At 44.2% G+C, this 19,090-nt stretch overlaps 1 protein-coding gene across 2 annotated transcripts in view; it reads left to right on the forward strand.

Annotated features, from left to right (window-relative positions):
* LOC116898942 (Down syndrome cell adhesion molecule homolog) overlaps positions 1-19,090 on the forward strand; it is a 537,794-nt gene that overhangs the window by 460,328 nt on the left and 58,376 nt on the right. For both annotated transcript variants that reach the window (XM_032900358.1, XM_032900359.1), the window contains exon 11: positions 12,487-12,660. In XM_032900358.1, the coding sequence (XP_032756249.1) occupies positions 12,487-12,660 (174 nt within the window). The remainder of the gene's footprint in view (positions 1-12,486; positions 12,661-19,090) is intronic.

The raw sequence follows: 19,090 nt of genomic DNA on the forward strand, positions 1-19,090 counted from the left end.
AAGAAATATCATTTCTGGGAAACTGATTCTGGAAAACTTCTTGGAGACTGGTTATGTTTCCAGGTTGGCTCACAGACCAGTGAATCCTTAGAACAGAGACTTTATATTGGTGCAGTCTAGGCACTAGGCATTGCAACACCATCCCCATTGTTTTTGAGGGGGTGTGTGTAACAGCTACTGCCTACAGTTTTGTCTCTTTCTCTCGGTTTTCCTGAGTAAAAGGTCTTTCCAGCAATGGTCCCTTGGCCCTGACTTTCCATAGGACTCATATCTCCCTGTTCTTCATAAAGGAGATCAGCACAGCCTCCATTTAGGCTCCCACATCTCCTCTCCTCAGTACAGACACACACACACACACACACACACACACACACACACACACACACACACAATGTTCAAACTGGGATGGTGCTGTGGTCTAGATGTGAGCTGTCCCTCACAGGGTCATGTACTTGAACACTTGGTTCCCAGGTGGTGGTACTGTTTGCTGGAGGCAGTCTGTCACTGGAGATAAGCTTTGAGGGCTTATATCCTGATCCCACCATTGCTCTCCTTTTACCTCCTGAGTGTTGATAAAGCAAATCAAGCAGCTTCCTACTTCTACTTCTATGCCACCCTTCCCTAGTTTCATACCTTCCTAGAAAGGGTGGGCTCTGGCCTTCTGAAACTGTGAGCCAAGATAAACTGTTTCTCCATTGTCATTCTTGTCAGGGACCCTCCCTTTCCTGCCTGTTGGACTTCCTTCTCTCCCCTTCCTCTCTCTTCCAGCTCTTACAGCTATTCACCCGAGGTCCTAGTCTCTCCAACCCTAGCTCTCCCTGGAAAATACAGAGTCTCCCCCTATTTTACTGCTGAAAGTAATGATTTTCTGTGTTCTCTACCTGCCCTGGACAAATTGTTGCAGGTTACACATTTCTGCACTCATAAAGTATGGACCACCTGAGGCCTGACTACACCTTACACCCCATCAGAAACCCGTTTCCCACTTCAGGTCAACCCCCAGCAGGACTCTTTCCCTCAGGCCACAGACTCCTTATAGGATTAACTGGAGCATGTTCTTTTGTTGAGAAACTCATGGAAATCCGTTACCTGGTTGTCCCCCCATATAAAATTCTAGACAGGAAACGAAGGCTGGGTTCCACATATGTGGTCAGAATTCCAAAGTTGCTCACCTTCTCTGGTGTCTCCTTGCCTCAAGCCTCTGGCTTGTCCCATTGTACCTCTCTTGGTCTTTCCAAACCCTGTTGCTGAATATCAAGGTGATATTCCTTGGAACCTTCCAAAAATGTAAAGCCTTCATCTCAGCAGTCAGGAACACAGAGAAAAGGACAGGCCTGAGTGCCCTGTTTGCTGTAGGACATGGTCTCTTCTCACCCAAATTTCAGACCTTGGCCAATCACTTGCATCACTTGCTCCTGGCTGGATGACAGACAGATTGTCTCATGTTACAGACAAAGCCCTCTCTCTCCACTGGAGAATTTGAGAATTGCTCACATGCAGACGTGGCCTTCGGTGAAGAATCCCTGTGGAAACAGAAGGCCTATTTTTAAGATAACTCCAAGGAGAACATGGCCCATATGACCCACATAGAATGACCCTCTGGTTCCTGGTCCTCCATGGCTCCTTCTTGAGACTGTGCTTGTCACTTCGAAGTTCCTACTATTTTTAGCCTCAGGCACGAGCTTCCTTCCTATTAGGACTTTAATTCCCTTCTCTACCTCCAAGCCAATCACACCCTGACGTTGACCTCCAGCACCGTGGACATTACTTTGATGTGTCTTTTCACAGCCCCATTCTGGAGCTTTCATCATTCCTGAATCTTATCGTAGGCACCTCCTTGGACCAATCATTCTAGTCCTGCTCTTGTCTTCTTCCTCCTAGTGAAGTTATCTGGAATCGCAGTTCTAGCCAAAGCCTGGCTGAGGAAGTCTGCTGCCCAGCCAGAGTTCCACCTCCCCACCTTCCTCCTTTCTAATCACTACCCAGGGCTCCAGAATTAGATGATGAGAGCTCTTCTGTGCTGACGGTCTTCTGGATCATAACACTCCTCTAAAGCATTTCCACCAATGCCTTCTACACCACCACACACCAGCCTAGCGCAGGTACTAAAACCCGTGCCTACTTAAGCCTGATCGTGCCACGGGAATGCTACGATGATCCAGCAAGGTATCTCAAGGATCTAAACAGGAAAGGTTGCCATCTCTCTAAAACTCAAGTAGAAAACTAACTTGAAAACCCAACGTGAATTCTAACATACAGCAAAGGCCACCATGTTTGCTTGCCAAGTAGGGGAACCATGGGCTTCCCTAAGCAATGAATTTTTAAAATCTTCTGTTGATAGTAGAAAGGGGGGAGGGGACTTAGCAGATATGAAAGTTTTCTCCTTCCTGTCATGGGTGGAGATTTGGTTCCAAGGAAGCCAGGAATCATCAGCAGTTACCTAGCCTAGTGAGGGTCGTAGCTCAGCCAGTCCCAGCCTCCAGACAAACTTCACCTCCTTTCTACTCCCTATTCCTCCATATTTCCACTTCTTTGTTCTTTCTCCAGGAAGTCTCTTGTACTCTTCTTGTGGGTAAAGGCAACCATACCAAATACAAACATTTGGAGAGCCTTTGATAGGAGTGTTGCCATAGTTATGGTTTCTATGGCCTGTAACTGCGATGAAACACCATGACCACAGCAAATTGAGGTGGGAAGGGTTTCTTTGGCTTGCACCTCCACATTGCTGTTCACCATCCAAGGAAGTCAGGACAGGAAGTCAAACAGGGCAGGAGCTTGGAGCAAGGAGCTGACACAGAAGCCATAGAATGGAGCTGCTTACTCGATTGCTTACCCTGCTTTCTTATGGAATCTTGAACTACCAGCCTAGGGATGGCACCACCAACACTATGCTGGGCCCTCTCCCATCAATCACTAAGAAAATGACCTACAGGCTTGGCTACTGCCCATTCTTATGGAAGAATTTTTTTAAACGGGGTTTCTTCCCCTCAGATGATTTTACCTGGTGTCGAGTTGACAGGAAGCTATCCAGCATACTTGTGGTGCAGATCTTGGACATCGGGCCCAGATGTAGGGCTCCTCGGAGTCCCACTATAAAGCATACGTGGCACCTACATATCTCTAACCACTGCCACTTCCTACAGCATCACATCGCCAAGTGCTGAGTGTGATGACTCACAGGTAAAATTATGTGGTAGTTGAGTGCAGAGCCCAGTGGTGAGTCTCAGGGATAAAGGTACAATTACTTCCTACTGAGGACAAAAATCACAACCATGTGCCAAACCCACACCCTACCCACCAAGCCAAAGGAAGCACAGAGGAAGCTCCAGGGAAGCTTCACAATCTCCAGGGGATAGGATCCTTCAAAGAAAATAAATGGAATTCCGGGAGTGGAGGGGGTGGTGCTTGCACTATCCAGTGAGCAAACACTCACATTGGAAGAGAAACGTTCACATTGCTTCAAGGCTCTTGCACTTAGTAGGTGGTGCAGTGCTGGGGAGGGATTCACCATGGGAATTGAGAGCATGGCACCGGGGGAAAGACTGAAGAGAGAAAGAAAGCTGCCCCATAGTCATCGACAAGAATAGGTGCTGTTCACATCCATATACGCAGCCATGGTTCACAGGCTGTCATCAGGAGACCAATAATCCTGCGTCCAGGGTTTGCTGCATCCCAGTGCACACCCTGTGAAGGAAATGGTGGCTGCGCCTTCCTCATTCCTCCCAAGTGCTTTTCAGTGCCCCTCCCTCACAAGGCAGAAACCAGCCACGGTCCTGGTTTGCTTTCTCTTGTTGTGATGAAGATCGTGGCCCAAACCAACTTGGGGAGATAAAACTGATTTCATCTTATGCTTCCGTGTTACCATCCATCATGGAGGGACACTCAAAGTCTAGCAGCTCTTCTCAAGTAAAGGAAACACACCTCTCCACGAGGATGAGAGGGACACACTGGTCCTTGGAGAGGAGAAAGAATAGCTGCCTTCCATTGAGAACAGTCAAGGGAACAGGGGGAACTCCCTCCCCGATTACACTGTGCTTCGATCCACCTTATCCATCCCTCCACCCTGACAGCTCGCTATGAACATGCTCTTGAACAATCTATTCTGGGTGTAAACTGTAGGCATTTACATTTGCATTTTTGCAAGCTCGTTATCCTATCTGTAAACAATTTCTGTATAAGGATGTAAAGAGAATCAGCCATTCATCTACAGGCCCCGTTGGCTAGGTCAGAGGCCACTGGGACCTGGATCTTTCCAACTCTCAGCCAAATGCACTCTCTATAATCAGCAGAACCTCAGAAAGGGAGTGGAAACAGGTACCTGCTTCCTTTGCCATTCTCACAACTGCAGCACCGGGGCACGAGTGAGGCATAGCTTCCTAACAACTGGGGAAGGCCTTCTATATGTTACCATCACTGGTGATCCAGTCTGTGACTTCTAAAATGCTTTAACATTTCATTTCTTGTAATGAAGTTTAGACCTGTCCCCACCTGACCCCAGCTAGCCATAGAAAGTTGACAGCTCTTTGTTACTAACTGCTGCTGCCCAACGTGCTTACCCCATGCTAAGAGAACTGTCGATTTGCAGATTGCATGCACTGGCTTAAACTTTGCCCTTCGGAGTACTGATGACTCTGAGGGAGATGGCTGGGAATTTAATGAAGCCCACACCCCTCACATCTGATGAATGCCAGCCCTTGTGTCTGTGGTCCTCTTGGTGAATACACGGGCTAACAGCAAGCTCTGACTCCTTGTAGCAGGCCTGATCAGAGCCATGCATGCTGTGTCCCTTCAACATGGGCTCATTTTTTCCCAATGAAGAAAGGATTTAATGTTATTCAAATGTGTTTAGACATTATTTCCATTTTCATTAGACTTTTAAATAATGCACAGGCTCACATCCATCCAGATAGGAATTAAAAGGTCATTCTTTGCCGCCGTTTAGTTGACAGAGCACAGCAGTGTTGTAAATTTTACATTTTAATTCTTCTTTATGAATGTCTCCACTATGTAAAGTGTTTCTCTAGTGAAAATTCTTTGAGGGCAGTAAAACATATGCATCTTTTATATGAATAACCTCTGCCTTCTCTCCAAGCCAAGGAGAATTTCGCTAGAGTTTTGGAATTTTTAAAACCAGGTCTTATGTAGTTTATAAATTACATATCTTTTTGAGATGTCTTAATTTTTAGCCTGGTGTATGTTTGTCTGTGTGTGTGTGTGTCTATGAATGTGAATGTATGTGTACATGTATGTATGTGCATGTATGTGTATTGTGTGTGTGTGTCTGTGTGTATATGTGCCTGTGTGTGGATGTGTGTGTGACTGTGGATGTGTGAATGCATGTGTATCAGTGTATGTGTATGTATATGTATATGTGTGTGTGTCTGTGTGTGTCTGTGTGTATATGTGTCTGTGTGTGGAAGTGTGTGTGACTATGGATGTGTGAATGCATGTGTATCGGTGTATGTGTATGTATGTGTATATGTAATGTGTGTCTCTCTCTCTGTGTGTCTGTGTATATGAGTGTGTATGTGTGTGTATGTATGTATGTGTGTATAAGTTTGTATGTGTATGTATGTGCTGTGGTTTTCCCTGGAGTTATCTGTATTTTGATGCTAATTCCACTGCCCCAAGGACAGCTGCCTAGTCACATACTCAGGACTCAGGTGAACCTTCTCCCCAATGAATTTGTAAAATACAGGTACGGGGCAGGTACAGGATAGAATGAGGCCTGTAATTAGACGAGAAGGAAGGATGGGTGGGAGAGAAGTTTGAAGGAAGAGGAGGAGACTGGAATGGAGAAGAGGAAGAGACAGGAGGGAGAGGGAGAGAAGCCATGGCAGGAGAATATGGCAGGTGACATTAAGATTCCAGGCTGTACCTTTACAGGTTGTTACAAATGTTCTTAAGGGGTGGATGTTTAGGTGGGCAATTATATCTTACCAATTGGGTCAAAGATTATTGTGTTGTGTGTTCTTTTATGTGACGGTTTGAGTGTAGGAAAGTGTGGGACAGCTGGAGACACTGGGCCGCCGCGGAGTTGGGATGTGTTTCCGCCAAGATATCTAGCAGATATCTTGGGGCACTGCAGTGCCGGACCTAGCGGGATAAAAAACAACTATACTTTTTTATTTTTTTATATTTTTCAACAACGGGTATGTATGTATGTATGTGTGTATGAGTGTGTATTTGTATATATGTATGTATGAGTGTGTCTTTGTATATATATATGTGTATGTGTGTGTGTATGAGTATGTATGTGTGTGTGATATGTGTAAGCATGTGTATGTATATGTATGTGTATTACACAGACAAAAACACACACTTGGGAAACTCACATAGAACCACCTGCCTCAACCTCCCAAGTACTGGACATAAAGGCATGTGCTGTTCATTCTCTTGTTTCAGTAAAATCCTTTATCCTTTTACAAAGGAACACGTTCTCTATAAGTTATCTTATCACTTACAAAACCAAATACTTTACAATGTAATCTACTATCACAGGAGAAAATTTTCACTTCCATGCATGAAAGGGCAACAATATTCACCATCAAACTCTGACAATATTCACTACCAAACTCTTATTAAAATAAGAATCAAAAATAAATTTTGCGAAATAAGAATGTGACTTTTGTTTTTCTAAACCTGAAAGTACTTTGGCGTGCTAAGACAAAAGTATAGCAAAAAAAGTGAGCAAAACACACGAAGGGATTGTTTGCAAACAATAAGTAAAAATTGCTGAATAATTTATAAAAACCTGCTCAAAATCAACTATGAGCAGAAATTAAAGAGATGCATGTTAGATAAGATAGTGTCACATTAACAAAGACCAAGAGCTTTAACACTACACACATGTTAAAGTAAAACTGAAGTCAGCACTCACAGAAGTAAAACCTTACGTGACCAACTTAATGATGTATACTCACGCCCCTTTTCATTCAGAACATCACTCCGCAGATTAGCCATAAAGATGGCGAATTGCTCCCCATCCTCTTTACTGACAGGTGAAGTCAATTTGTTCATAGCATTGGCCCTAACACAAGGTCAAATAATCACCAGACAACTTAAATAACAATTGTGCAATTAAAATATCAACACAAGAGGGCTGTATGCCTACTGTGCGCTGAGCTACATTTCAGGAGCATCAGCCGTCACTCTACCCCGTGAAGGAACTTTTTTCACTGTCTTCCTCAAAGTGAGTGCTATAATCCCTATAAGGTTCTCATCTCCCAACAGGTTTGGGTCGGGCATAGCTGACTTCCCTGGATTAGGCCCTCTCACAGCACTATTGAGTGTCAGGTGGGGCCATAGTTATACCAAGGGCTTTCATGGCCCCTCATGTCTTGATTGGCAGGATGTAGTTCATCACAGACTTTTGGTTACAGTCAACCCTCTGTGCCTTTCTACCAGAGCCTCGCCATGAGACAGCTCATGCCACGGAGACTTACAACATGTCAGTTCCCATCTGGGAAAAGAGAAACGGGAGGGAGGAGAGACGAGGGGAGTGGACTAGAGGTTAGCACCACTGTACCAATAGCTATCTGCTAGGCATTAGCCACCGCACAGCTTCTCTGTAACCGAGCCATACGTTTGTTTTGTGTAGGAACAGGGATGGGTTTTTGTGTGTCTAGAAAATTTGACGGGTGTTATCTCTCCAGATGGTAGGATTAGAATCGCTCACAGAAAAGGGGGGATGCTCCATTCATTTTTAACTGAATTACTATGAAGCACCATTCACAGTTCTCGTGTTAATAGTAAGTGTAGTTAAATTAGCAGATAGCTTTCATTAATTAGTGAAATGTGATACTTTCTTAAGGGAATTTGTCCGTCTAACTGAAGCTGCTAAACTTAGTGGCATTGAGGTATTCATTACTTCCGGGCCTTTTAAAAATGTGGTCGCAGCTTCTTTTAGTACAATCTCTTGTGGTTTCTGTCTGTTCTGTTGTCTTCTTGGCCAATTCTATGGTCCTTTCCAAAGACCAGCTTTTAGCTCTGCGGATTTTCTCTGGTGTTTTCTGTTTCATCTCATCGATTACAGCTGTCTTCCTTATGGTTTCTCTACTCCTCATTTGTGTATGTGTGTATTCACTCTACCTGCAGCATCGTCTTAAGCAAAATGCTTGGTTTCTGTTCTTTTTTCCTCTCTAGTATTAAGAGCAGCAGGCAGTGCTGCACATGAACCACAGAGGTGTTGCTGTAAGGCACACGCCACACATCCTAGGATAATTTTTATTATATCCAACTCAAAATTCTCTCTAATGTTTCTAATAGTTTTTTTTTCTTTGACTCATGAATTGTTAAGAAATGCCTTGTTAAGGGCAGGGGCTGGAGAGATGAATGAGATTGGGTTGCATGATGTGAAACTCACAAAGAATCAATGAAAAGCTAACAAAAAGAAATAAAAGGAGAGAGAGAGAGAGAGAGAGAGAGAGAGAGAGAGAGAGAGAGGAAGGAGGAGGGAAGTGGGAGGGAGGGAAAGGAGGGAAGGGAATGGAAAGGGAAGGGAAGGGGAAGGGGGAAGGGAAGGGAAGGGAAGGAAGGGAAGGGAAGGGAAGGGAAGAAGGGAAGAAGGAAAGGAAACCCAAATTGATATTTTCCAAATCCTTAGAGATTTGAAGCTTGTCCAGATATTTTCCTTACACTGTTATTTTCATCTTAAAACACTTACTAAGATTTATCTCACAGCTCACAGTACCATTTCTTCTGATGACTGAATTTGCTCAAGTTGCTCTACCACACAATCCAAGGTTCAGCAGGATCTTTTCTCCCATTAATTCAGGAAGTTGAGCATCCAGAGTTAGGCACCAACCAGCAAGCCAGATTCTGATGAGAGCTTCCCAGGGGAACTCACACTCCTGACTCCTTGCTGTGGCCTCACAGTGGACAAGTGTGTTCCCCAGGGTCACTCTTATAAGGGCACTGATCCCATCCATAAGGGCTCCACTCCTGAACTATAAACTTCTCCCAAACCCTCCTGCAAATACCTCTCACTAGGCTTTCAAAAGATGGATCAGGCCTTACTCAGGCATTCTGCCTCTCCTGCAATGACAAATCCAGAATCAGTTTTCTTACCTGCCCTGCTATTGCTGCATGTGGAGCTCTATAAATGTTTTAAGTCAAACCAATTGATGGTGATATTACATTTTTCTTATTTAAAAATTATTTTTATACAAATAAGATAAATTATTTTATGTACATTTCTTTCTCTTCCTTCTGAGACTATAATTACTCAGACTACGCAATTTTTTTTACAGTCTCGCATGAGTTCATGTATTTCCCCCTTTGTTCTTTTAGTTTTGCTACAGGGAAATTTTGCTGACCTAGTCATTTCCTCCTCTGTGTCCACTCTGCTAATAAGCTTTGTAATTATACTTTGTACACATAAAAGCTGCATTTTCTTTTCCATTACCTCTTTTTAATAGTCTTAATATTTTATCTGAATCTTCCCCATCTCTTTATGCAAATTATTAAGCTATTATTAAGCCTCTGCCCAGTAGTTTCCTCTGCTCCTGGTAGAGTTGCCTTTCTCCTATTCCTCTTTTTCTTTTGCTATTGAGGGGTAAGTCACATAGTTTTCTGGTCCAAAGGGGAGACTGAAGTAGGTTACAGCTTTTTCCAGCCCTTTCCTTCTACTCATTTTACACCTATGGCCCCTTCCTTCTGTTGTGTGCTAAAAGTAAATTACTCTATGAACTCAGACCTCATTTTTAGACATTTTAATTCTTTGCAACTATGTTTACCTCGTTGGCTGGGATTCACCCTAAGGAAGGCACAATTGTGATGCTGAGCAGAGCAAACAGTTTCCTTTTCTGGCTTCCTTCATCCTTAGCAGAAATAGAACAGCTTTCAGCTGTGTGTGTGTGTGTGTGTGTGTGTGTGTGTGTGTGTGTACATGTGTGGGTGTATAAGTATATGTGCACATGTGTGTATGTATGTGTATGAGCATGTGTGTGTTTGTATGTGTATGTGTACCTGTATATGTGTGTGAGTATGTGTATGTGAATGCATATGCATGTGTGTATGCATGTGTATATTGTACATGTACATGAATATGTGTATGTGTGTATGTGAGCGTGTGCACATGCATGTGTATGACTGTGGAGTGTGTATGTGTACCTATATATGTGTATATATGTGTATTGTGTATGTATATATATTATGCATGCATGTGTATCACGCATGTATATGCATGTGTGTGCATGTATGTGTATGCCTGTGGAGTGTATGTGTTTCTATGTGTGTTATTTGCATGTTTTTATTACAAGCAAGCACAGAAAAACCACAGAATTCGACAACCCCGTGTGTGTTTATTGGGGGCAAGCTGCCAGGCTTGTCAGTTTTGCTGGGAGCTAGAAAGGCCTGGGAGACACTGTAGGGACTTTGATCTGCTGCAGGCTATTTGGGATCATCAGGTACAGAAGCTCTTTGCTGGAGCTGGTTGACCAATGGTAGTAGAGAAGGAAAGTCATGACTTTGATGACGAACAGAAGCCTGCCCTATGAGATTCCCAAGCAATGCTGAGTTTAGATCTTTGTTTACCCAGTAGGAATCCTCCTGCTTACAGGAGTAAGAGTCCTGCCTGGGTTTTCCTTAGACTCTCATCTCAGGGCATTGTCAGCAGCACTGCCACTTTGGGGTCCACTTTGTTACTCAACCTTTATGTATGTGCACACACTAACATGTAGAGGCCAGAAGTCAACAATGAATATCTTCCTGAACTGCTGTCTACCCTATTGTCCCTGAGGGACTTCGCCTCGAATATGGGACTGACCAATCCCAAAGCACTGGCTGCTCAGCCTGCCCCAGTGCCCCCCCCCATTTCTGCCTTTGCCTCCTCCATGTGGGGATTACAGGAACAAGCACCCCTGGACCTGCCTTTGTGTGCAGGTGCTAGGAATCACTCAGGTCCTACACTTGCACAGCAAGCTTTTTCACTAGATCATCTCTCTAGCCCCCTTTTGGCCTTTTAATTCAATTTTCTCCATGTCCTCTGCAGCAGTTCTATCTTGAGAAAAGCCACCCATGTCACAATTGTGTTTGTTCTTACTCAGTGTGGAAAGCCTAAATCAGGAACAATATTCATTTCCATGGTTTCTCTGGAGAGGTTCACACCCAGCTCTGAAGTGCCTGCAACAGAGCTCCCAGGAGAAAGACAGCAATGTATGCAGTCCCGTGTTCTCAGATGTTGTGGCAGATCCCCATGGATGAAGCGTGGGCAAAAGACCTGGTCAGATCTAAGCCAATTCTAGGGCCAAAGAACATGAAACTCCCATACAGAGTATATTTTTGACCCACACCGTGTGCTTCCTCTAGAGAAATTAGATCAACTCTTGCATTGAATCTCCACCTAGTCCCTTGACTCTGAATGCAGAGAGCAAGAGAGGAGAGGAGGAGGTCTGAATGGACTGGGATACATCCTCCATGTGCCTCAGGCTCCTGGCCCATGTGCTAGGCCATCCCAAGTTACTGCCTAGCATCCAGCAGGGTCTTCTTCCTCTGCTGCATTATTCCGAAGAGTCTTTCTTTTCTAAAGAGTTCCATCCAGATGTTTCTTGTGAGGTATTTTACACCCCCGGTCCTAGCATATACACCTGCAAGCACTCCTTGTGAGCAGTGTTTTAATACTGTCTTCACACAATGACCTCTGACTTAGAGATTCAGAGTCCAGTGATACTGACAATGCACTGTGGTTCTCCACTGTAATAGACAAGCTGAGGAGGAAGCTCTACAGTTCGTTGTAGCCTCTGACATGTGCAGGAAGTGAAGGCTGAAATGTCCTGTCCCCAGAGGAGCAATCTCCTGTTTACATCCACATTAAATCCAGGGAACAGAAGGAACTTTGTTCACAAGATGAGCAATGTCTACTCTGGGTTATTCTAACTATGATTTCTTTGAATAATTTATCAGCTGCTTAGCACTCATCAAATTTGGCATTTTATGGAGGAAACTATGCCTAAGTGCCCCTACCTTTTAATCTCGTTCTCTGAGATAATGTCATTTTTAAGTTAAGAATGGCTCTCTCCAAATCAGAATTTTAGTGTTACAGAAAAGAAGGCATGAATTGGCATGCCCCGAGAGTGCCCATGTGAGATGTATCCAGTGTCTTCATAGCAGAGAAAAAACTTGATCTTGAGCCCATGTGTTTATTCTCCTTGTGGCCCCACTCTCTTATTTCACTTCTGTGAAACCAAATATAAGCAGCAAGTTAGAGAAGAAGGTCGAGTTTTGCTCATAGTTTAACATGATGTGGTCTATCATGGTACAGGCATGGCATGCCCCTATAGCTGTCACTTTGCCCTTTGTGTTCAATTTAGTCTGTAGGTTGACAGTGCCATACATGTAGCCCTTCCCTTTTTGTCTAAAGCTCTCTGGATGCTTCGCAGACACTCCCAAGGGGAAGCCTTAGGTATTTCTAAATCTTGTCACATGTTTGGTAAAGATAAATCATCACTCCTCAGCATCATGGTTCTTTTTGTGGTTCTCTCCCAGGTGCTGGGGTCCCCCAGTTCCAGCCAATTGCCCTGAATGGCAGAATCCAGGTCCTGAGTAATGGCTCACTCTTGATCAAGCATGTTGTGGAAGAAGACAGTGGCTACTACCTCTGCAAGGTCAGCAACGATGTGGGCGCAGACGTCAGCAAGTCCATGTACCTCACGGTGAAAAGTAAGGATGAAGAACACTTTGTTTTACCTGCGAAGGTCTTTGGGGTCTGAGGTCTTCAGTTGGTGCAATGCATACCTGTCTCAGAACAAAACAAAACAAGTTTGGATGTAGCCGACGTTTCCAGTTTTTAGCATTGGAAATGCCTCTTTAAAGAATGGGAAATGGCCAGCCAATTGTCTGGAGCCATCTGGGGGCTCCTTACATCCTGGGTGTAGAAGAGCATTGTTCTCAAGAGCAGGTTCCCTGGGTCACTAACCTCAGGCTCTGACACCCTAATGGATCAGTGGACCTTGACACCCTCTCTAATGGAAGAGTCCAGTGCATGGCCTACAGATATTCTTATGAAAGCCTGTTTTCTGTATTTCACTGAAAACTGGCTGGGTCGTAGATTTTCTTTAGAAAGTAGTCATTAGTAAAGGCACTTGGTGCCAAACCCGACAACCTGAGCTCAATCCCCAGAACCCACGTGGTGGAAGGAGAGGATAAAAGATGAATGCCTACAAGCTGTCCTCCGACTTCCACATGCATGCCGTGGTACCCCCACTCTCCCCAACCTCATCGCTCACCCTTCAACTGCACCTAAGTAAAATAAATGTAAAACATGTAGAGGTGGCAACTGGATACCTCACTCCCAACACTAGACATGATACAGCATGAATTCCACATGGACACTGAGTTAGGGCTGTGCTGTTGACCAGTGGGTGGGAGAGGCCTCTTCACTGTGAAGTCTTTACTACACATTGGCCCCTGAACACTCAAGAATACAGAGTGGATCACATGTCCCTGAGTAATGCATATTAACACATGCTTGTATAGCTGGCTATACCTGGTTTATGTCCATTTATGACTAATTTCCTACTTGATAAGCTTTGATTTCCTCCTAGCAACAAGGCTTGATTCAGACTTTTCCTGCTTTAAAGAGATGTAAGGTTGTTGCTGATATTTAAGAAGCCCCATCTGTTTTGGAGGACTGCATTTTTAAAGTGTGTGTGTCCATTTGTGTATGAGTTCAATTCAAAAACTTGTCATATGGATCAGTACCTATCCTATGCACTAAGAATTTGTTTTAGTCTATTATTCTACCAGAGCAATAGGAATGTCAAGCTATTTGCTAAGCTTTGAGTGGAAAAGCATACTGCAGTTCTGAAATGAAGTTGCTTTGAAATATAGTTTGTTCCTATCTGATGCAAAATCTTTGAACTTCCTGATTCTATATTCCAGAGAAACTCACGCCAAAGGACCTAAAGACAAACTGTGAAGTCAGCAATTTCTAGATTGGTACTTTTTTAAAAGTCTGTTTCTGAATTACTCAAGTAACTGATATCCAACAGCCACATTGACACCAGTTTGTCTTTGCAAAGTGAAAATAATGTTTGTTAGATATTTCGTTAATTCATAACATTGTTTTTCTGTTCGAAAAACATCTATCAATCAAGGCCTAGCAGCGCAAGGTCTTACAGATTACATAGTATCAGTTGATTATGGGTTTGACCTTGTGGGTGAAATACCTGTGCTTTAGGCAGGGGGAGTAATACTGAAGAGGACAGAGTGACTGGCTTTATGAGGTAGTGAAGAATGTGTGTATGTTATGGCAGGAAAGGCAGAGAACTTCAGCTTCATAAAAGACCTTCAAGAATAGGGAAAATATAAAACATAGAAATGGCAGATTTCCACCCCTGTGTCATCTCCTTACACAGCCGTGTGGTAGGTGTTAGTAGCAAAAGTCAAAAACCAGAAGCATAGTTTCTGCTCTTCCTGAGCTCCTCACTCGGGGAGCAGTGGGAAGCTGTGTCTAAGCCCTGAGTAGCACATAGCACACAGGGGTCACAGCAGACCCCTCAGCATTGGTCACAGGCCAAGGCATACTTCCCAGTCTCTGTGGGATCAGTGATTTCTATGCACCATCTGGGTACCCAACATTCATAGGTTCAAATCTTAATCCTCACTAGAATGGTGTTAGAAGGCAAGGCTTTACGAGGTGAGCATGTATGAGTGTAGCTCCTAACAGTTCAAGTTGGGCGGCTTCCACAGCAGAAGAGAGCCTTCCCTGGAACCCAGTGCAACCAGGCCTTGATCTGATGAGATTTGCAGCCTACACGCAGTGGGGGTTGGGAGGGAATGGTTGTTGATAAGTCTGATGTCGTAGAAGCTGGAGCTGACTAAGTCGTTATAGAGGTATGGAGTACAGTCCTGCTTCACTGAACTCTGATGTCAAAGAACAAGAGTATAAGAGGCAGAGGTTTTGAGGTGAGGGAAGGGCACCACAGGGAGAAAGGAAAGGAAGGGAAAAGATGCACACAATTCACAGGCCAAAGCGCGAGGGATTTCCATGTGATTTCCATGGGGGAGGTGGGAGAGAGAGGTTGGCTATAAGCATGCCGAGAGGTGTTTCTTAGAACCAGCCAACTCCTGGGGTCTCTGAAACCATATAATTAGTGTGTTATCAAACAACATGATCATAGACTGTTGAGATAAAGAAAACATTTGATTCCTTAAAAAAGGAGCTTCCAGGAAAATATTCCAGAAGAGGAAATGCAAGTGGCATAGCACGGGAAGAGGGAAGAGGAGTGAGGACTTCCAGCTTCAGGAGGGGGCAGTTCTGTGGCTCCTATGACCTGACCCAACCGTCAGCACTGGGGAACACCTCCACACTCTTGGCCAGCCTCTTCTACCCTTGAGGAATAAGCCAAGTGTCCAGAGACTTCCAAATGGCAGAAAAAATAATGTAAAAGAGATTGCATGGCTGCAAACGAAGCTTCCAAGTGCACTCAGTTTTATTTCCATTATTTTAATTAATGCTTATTTATCATACAAAGTAATTATGACCGTTAATTCAAGTGTAGTACGTTCCTTAACCATATTCCATACCCATTAACCTATCTCTTCCTAGCCAGTAACTCCCTTCCCCTTCTCAACAGTTCAAGCAGTCCAATTTAGCTTTCGTGTGTGTGTGTGTGCGTGTGTGTGTGTGTGTGTGTGTGTGTTACCTATCCTTCATCCACTCAGCTCTTCATGGACCCCAAGGTTGGGTCCATAGATGGGATGTAGTGACTGTAACAAGCATGGGTGAGAGGTATCTCATATTCCTTTGGGCATACTCCCAGGAGAGGTACAGCTGGGTCATTCAAGTATCAGAAACTAAGTACAGATTCTTAGTTTCTGGAAGGACCTACCCACCGATCTCCATAGTGGTTGCACTAGTTTGTACCCTCACCAGCCTTACATGAAGGCTCCTTTCCCACAGTCCCTCACCAGCACTCATTGTTACTGGTTTTTATGAAGCAAGCTGGTCTGTCTAGGGTCAGATAAAATCAATCTCAATGGCATTTCCCCAATGGCCGGGGGGAATATTATTCATGCATTTGTTGCTAGTTTTTCATGTGTTGTTTGTTTGTTTGTTTGTTTTATGTCTTCAAAATTAATTGTTTACTTATTTGGTAATTTATTGATTAGATAGGGGATTATTGATTTTTTTGAGTTCTTTATATATTCTGGTTAATTGGTCTTATCGTATCCCTATATAATATTTCTAAACACAACATGAGAGAGCTTGTTACTTCCTTGGGTCATATGAGGGGATAGAGGTGGCTGCTCAGAGGCAAATGCTAGGCTCTCAGAGCAGTGCTGGAGTCAAGCTTCAAACACGTTTGTGAAACATATACTTGCTACTGAGGGATATTGGGGTTACAGTAGGAAACTGGGGCTAAGTACTGACTCGTGTTCTGTCTAGTTTGCTTATGGCTTTCAAAGACTCATGTCAGAGGAGAGGGCATTTTAGCAACAAATGCAACCACGACAACCCTCTTTTGTTTGGAAGCACAAGGTGCTGCTGGCAGATAGCAGGCAGACCACAGGGAACTGTCAGGAAAAGCCATCAACAGGAAGGAAGATTGATCTGTGCAAAGCCTTCCAACTCAGCTGGTATTCCTGCTGCTGAGTCTACACTGCCATCTCAGCTTTAATTTATCTTGTACCAAGAACCCTCCCAGGAAAGGAAATCAAACACCAGAGGAGCGTTGGTGGCAAAGACAGGAACAGCAGGCCCTGTGTCTGACCAAGCCTGGGCTCTGGTCTACCTCTAAACCCCATAGGCAGCAGATACAAAAAGCAAGGCAGGCACCCAGACCAAGCCTCTTCTGCTGTATCAGAGGGTGTTTTTAGTCTTAGGGCCGTGACGATTTTTCTAAGAAAATAATTCCCCAAACTACGAGGTTCTCAAATGGGAGTCACTCCAGTGTTTCCCTCGGGTGCTTAAATCGTGCCTGCCCCCTCAAGAGTCCTGCAGCTGACGTGCCTTTCGAGGAACACTGATTGCAGAAAGCCACACTGAGCATGCAGCTTTGTCTGCCGCTCTACTTCAATCTCTTCTGATCCCCCCATGCAGCATAAAAGAGCATCACTTATCAAACATGGGTAGGATCGTCCCTGGAGAGACTGTTACTCTTGGGATCTGATGAAGCCTGCAGCCCCAGAACAACCCACAGGCCACAGTATAGCCTGACCTGCCAGCTCCCTGCCTCGTGTTCAGCCTGGGCAGAACTCTGTATTCCCAGGGTGTATGCTGCCCCCCTTCCTTTTCTGTCACTACAACAAAAAAACTGGCCAGAAGCAACTTTTGGGAGAGGGAAGGGTTTATTTGGCTTACACATCCCAATCACAGTGAAAAAGCAGGGCAGGAACTGAAACAGAAGCAGAGGGAAGAAACATGAAGGGATCTTGCTTGCTCTCCGCGGCTTGCTCAGTTTACTTTCTGTATGCAAGCCAGGACCTCATTCCCAGGAATGGCACTGACCACAGTCGGTTAGGCCCTCTCACATTAATTATTGATTTAAAAAGTATATATCATAGACTTGCCTACAGACCAATCTTATAGTGACATTTTCTTAATTGAGGACCTTTCTTCCCAGATGACCCCAGCCTGTGTCAAGCTAACAAGATACCGACTAGCACATATGTATTCCTGGGTGTGTACATCTGTGTTCAGACCAGGTCTCTCGACTTCACTAAACAGACCTTGGGGCCTTGAGAGTTCTCAGTCCCACTTCTGAGGTCCACCACGCTTTCATAGGCATGTTAGACTTGAAAATAAGCTAACCCACTATTCTCTTCCCTATAGATACTCATCTGTTCTTAGATGGCCTTCTTGATTGATGCTAGTAGGACCCTCCGATCTTCACCACAGAGCAAGCATGGGACAGATGTCCATGCTTAGATTAGTACAGATGATGAGAACATTCTAGATTTAGCAGGAAGAGTCATCCAACTCTAAATCTGCAACCCCCACTGTGCTGTATGATATAAAAACATGGATGTCATCTTCTGTAAATTGCACTTCGGTAGAGCTTTTTATTATGTAATCCTCAAGGTTGGTTACAGTTAGCCGGTTCTAATATGGATTGTAACAGTTCTTAATAACTGGAGGTCTGAGGGTAGCCTATCTGGTTTCACTGCCCAGTTCTGCCGATGAGAAACGTGTGGAGACTTGGTGATAACACTCTCAAGGCCTCCATGTTGCTCATCTGTAGAATGGGAACAATTGCCTACATGCTCAGGAGTTACGATGTCATGCTCTGACAGGAGTGTCAGAGAGCTATGGTCAGCCCTTCATTGGTGGAAGCTGCTGCATTGATAACCAAAACACTCATGTAGACTTTTATAAAAAATAAAAGTATTAGTGTGTTTGCATGATAGGAAACAAGAAGGGACCTACATGCTATAGCACGTGTCGAGGGTTGAAGACAATGTTGAGGAGATGGTTCTGGCCATTGTATGTGGGTACCCATGACCCAGCTAAGGTCACAGGGTTCATGTATAGCTAGTGCTCTTATCTATTGAGCTCACCCTGAGACTTCTCGTTTCTTAATTTCCACACCAGAATCATGTCATTTCAAATACTCGCATCTTTATGTTAAAGCCATGCTGGGATATGCTGTCTTTCACCTCTGCTCATTACTAACGTTCTTGCCTTTAAGGGTATCTGAAATTGATGCCAAACATGAATCTTCCATCCCTTTTTCCCTCGTGTTCTTGTGGTCCCACTAAGAGGTACAGTTTGCTCTGTCTGAAGTTTAGATATTGTTCATTAATTAATCTCAGATAATTTTGTGTAGATGAAACAGTTCAAAAGAAGCCCCTCTCATCGTTGCATCTGAACAGAGACAACAATGTGAATACCATCAAACAAGGCAGATGCGTGTCCAAGCAGCGCTGCCTGGCTGTCCTGAGTGTCTGTTGCTGGTTAGCCCTCTTGACTCTAGACTGGCAGCCATTCTCCAGTCCCGGGGTTGGAGAATTTCAGCAGACTGTGCTGGTTGAAGAAAGGAACTGCTCTTGTTTGATGCTGGCATTGTAGCTTGTTTACTTTCTTAGAACAGGAAGGTCCAAGAGGTGTTTCCTAGCAGGCTCCTGGATGCCAGGGTTTCTACGTTCT

The sequence above is a fragment of the Rattus rattus genome, chromosome 4 (assembly GCF_011064425.1).
Source record: "Rattus rattus isolate New Zealand chromosome 4, Rrattus_CSIRO_v1, whole genome shotgun sequence".
Classification (NCBI taxonomy): Eukaryota; Metazoa; Chordata; class Mammalia; order Rodentia; family Muridae; genus Rattus; species Rattus rattus.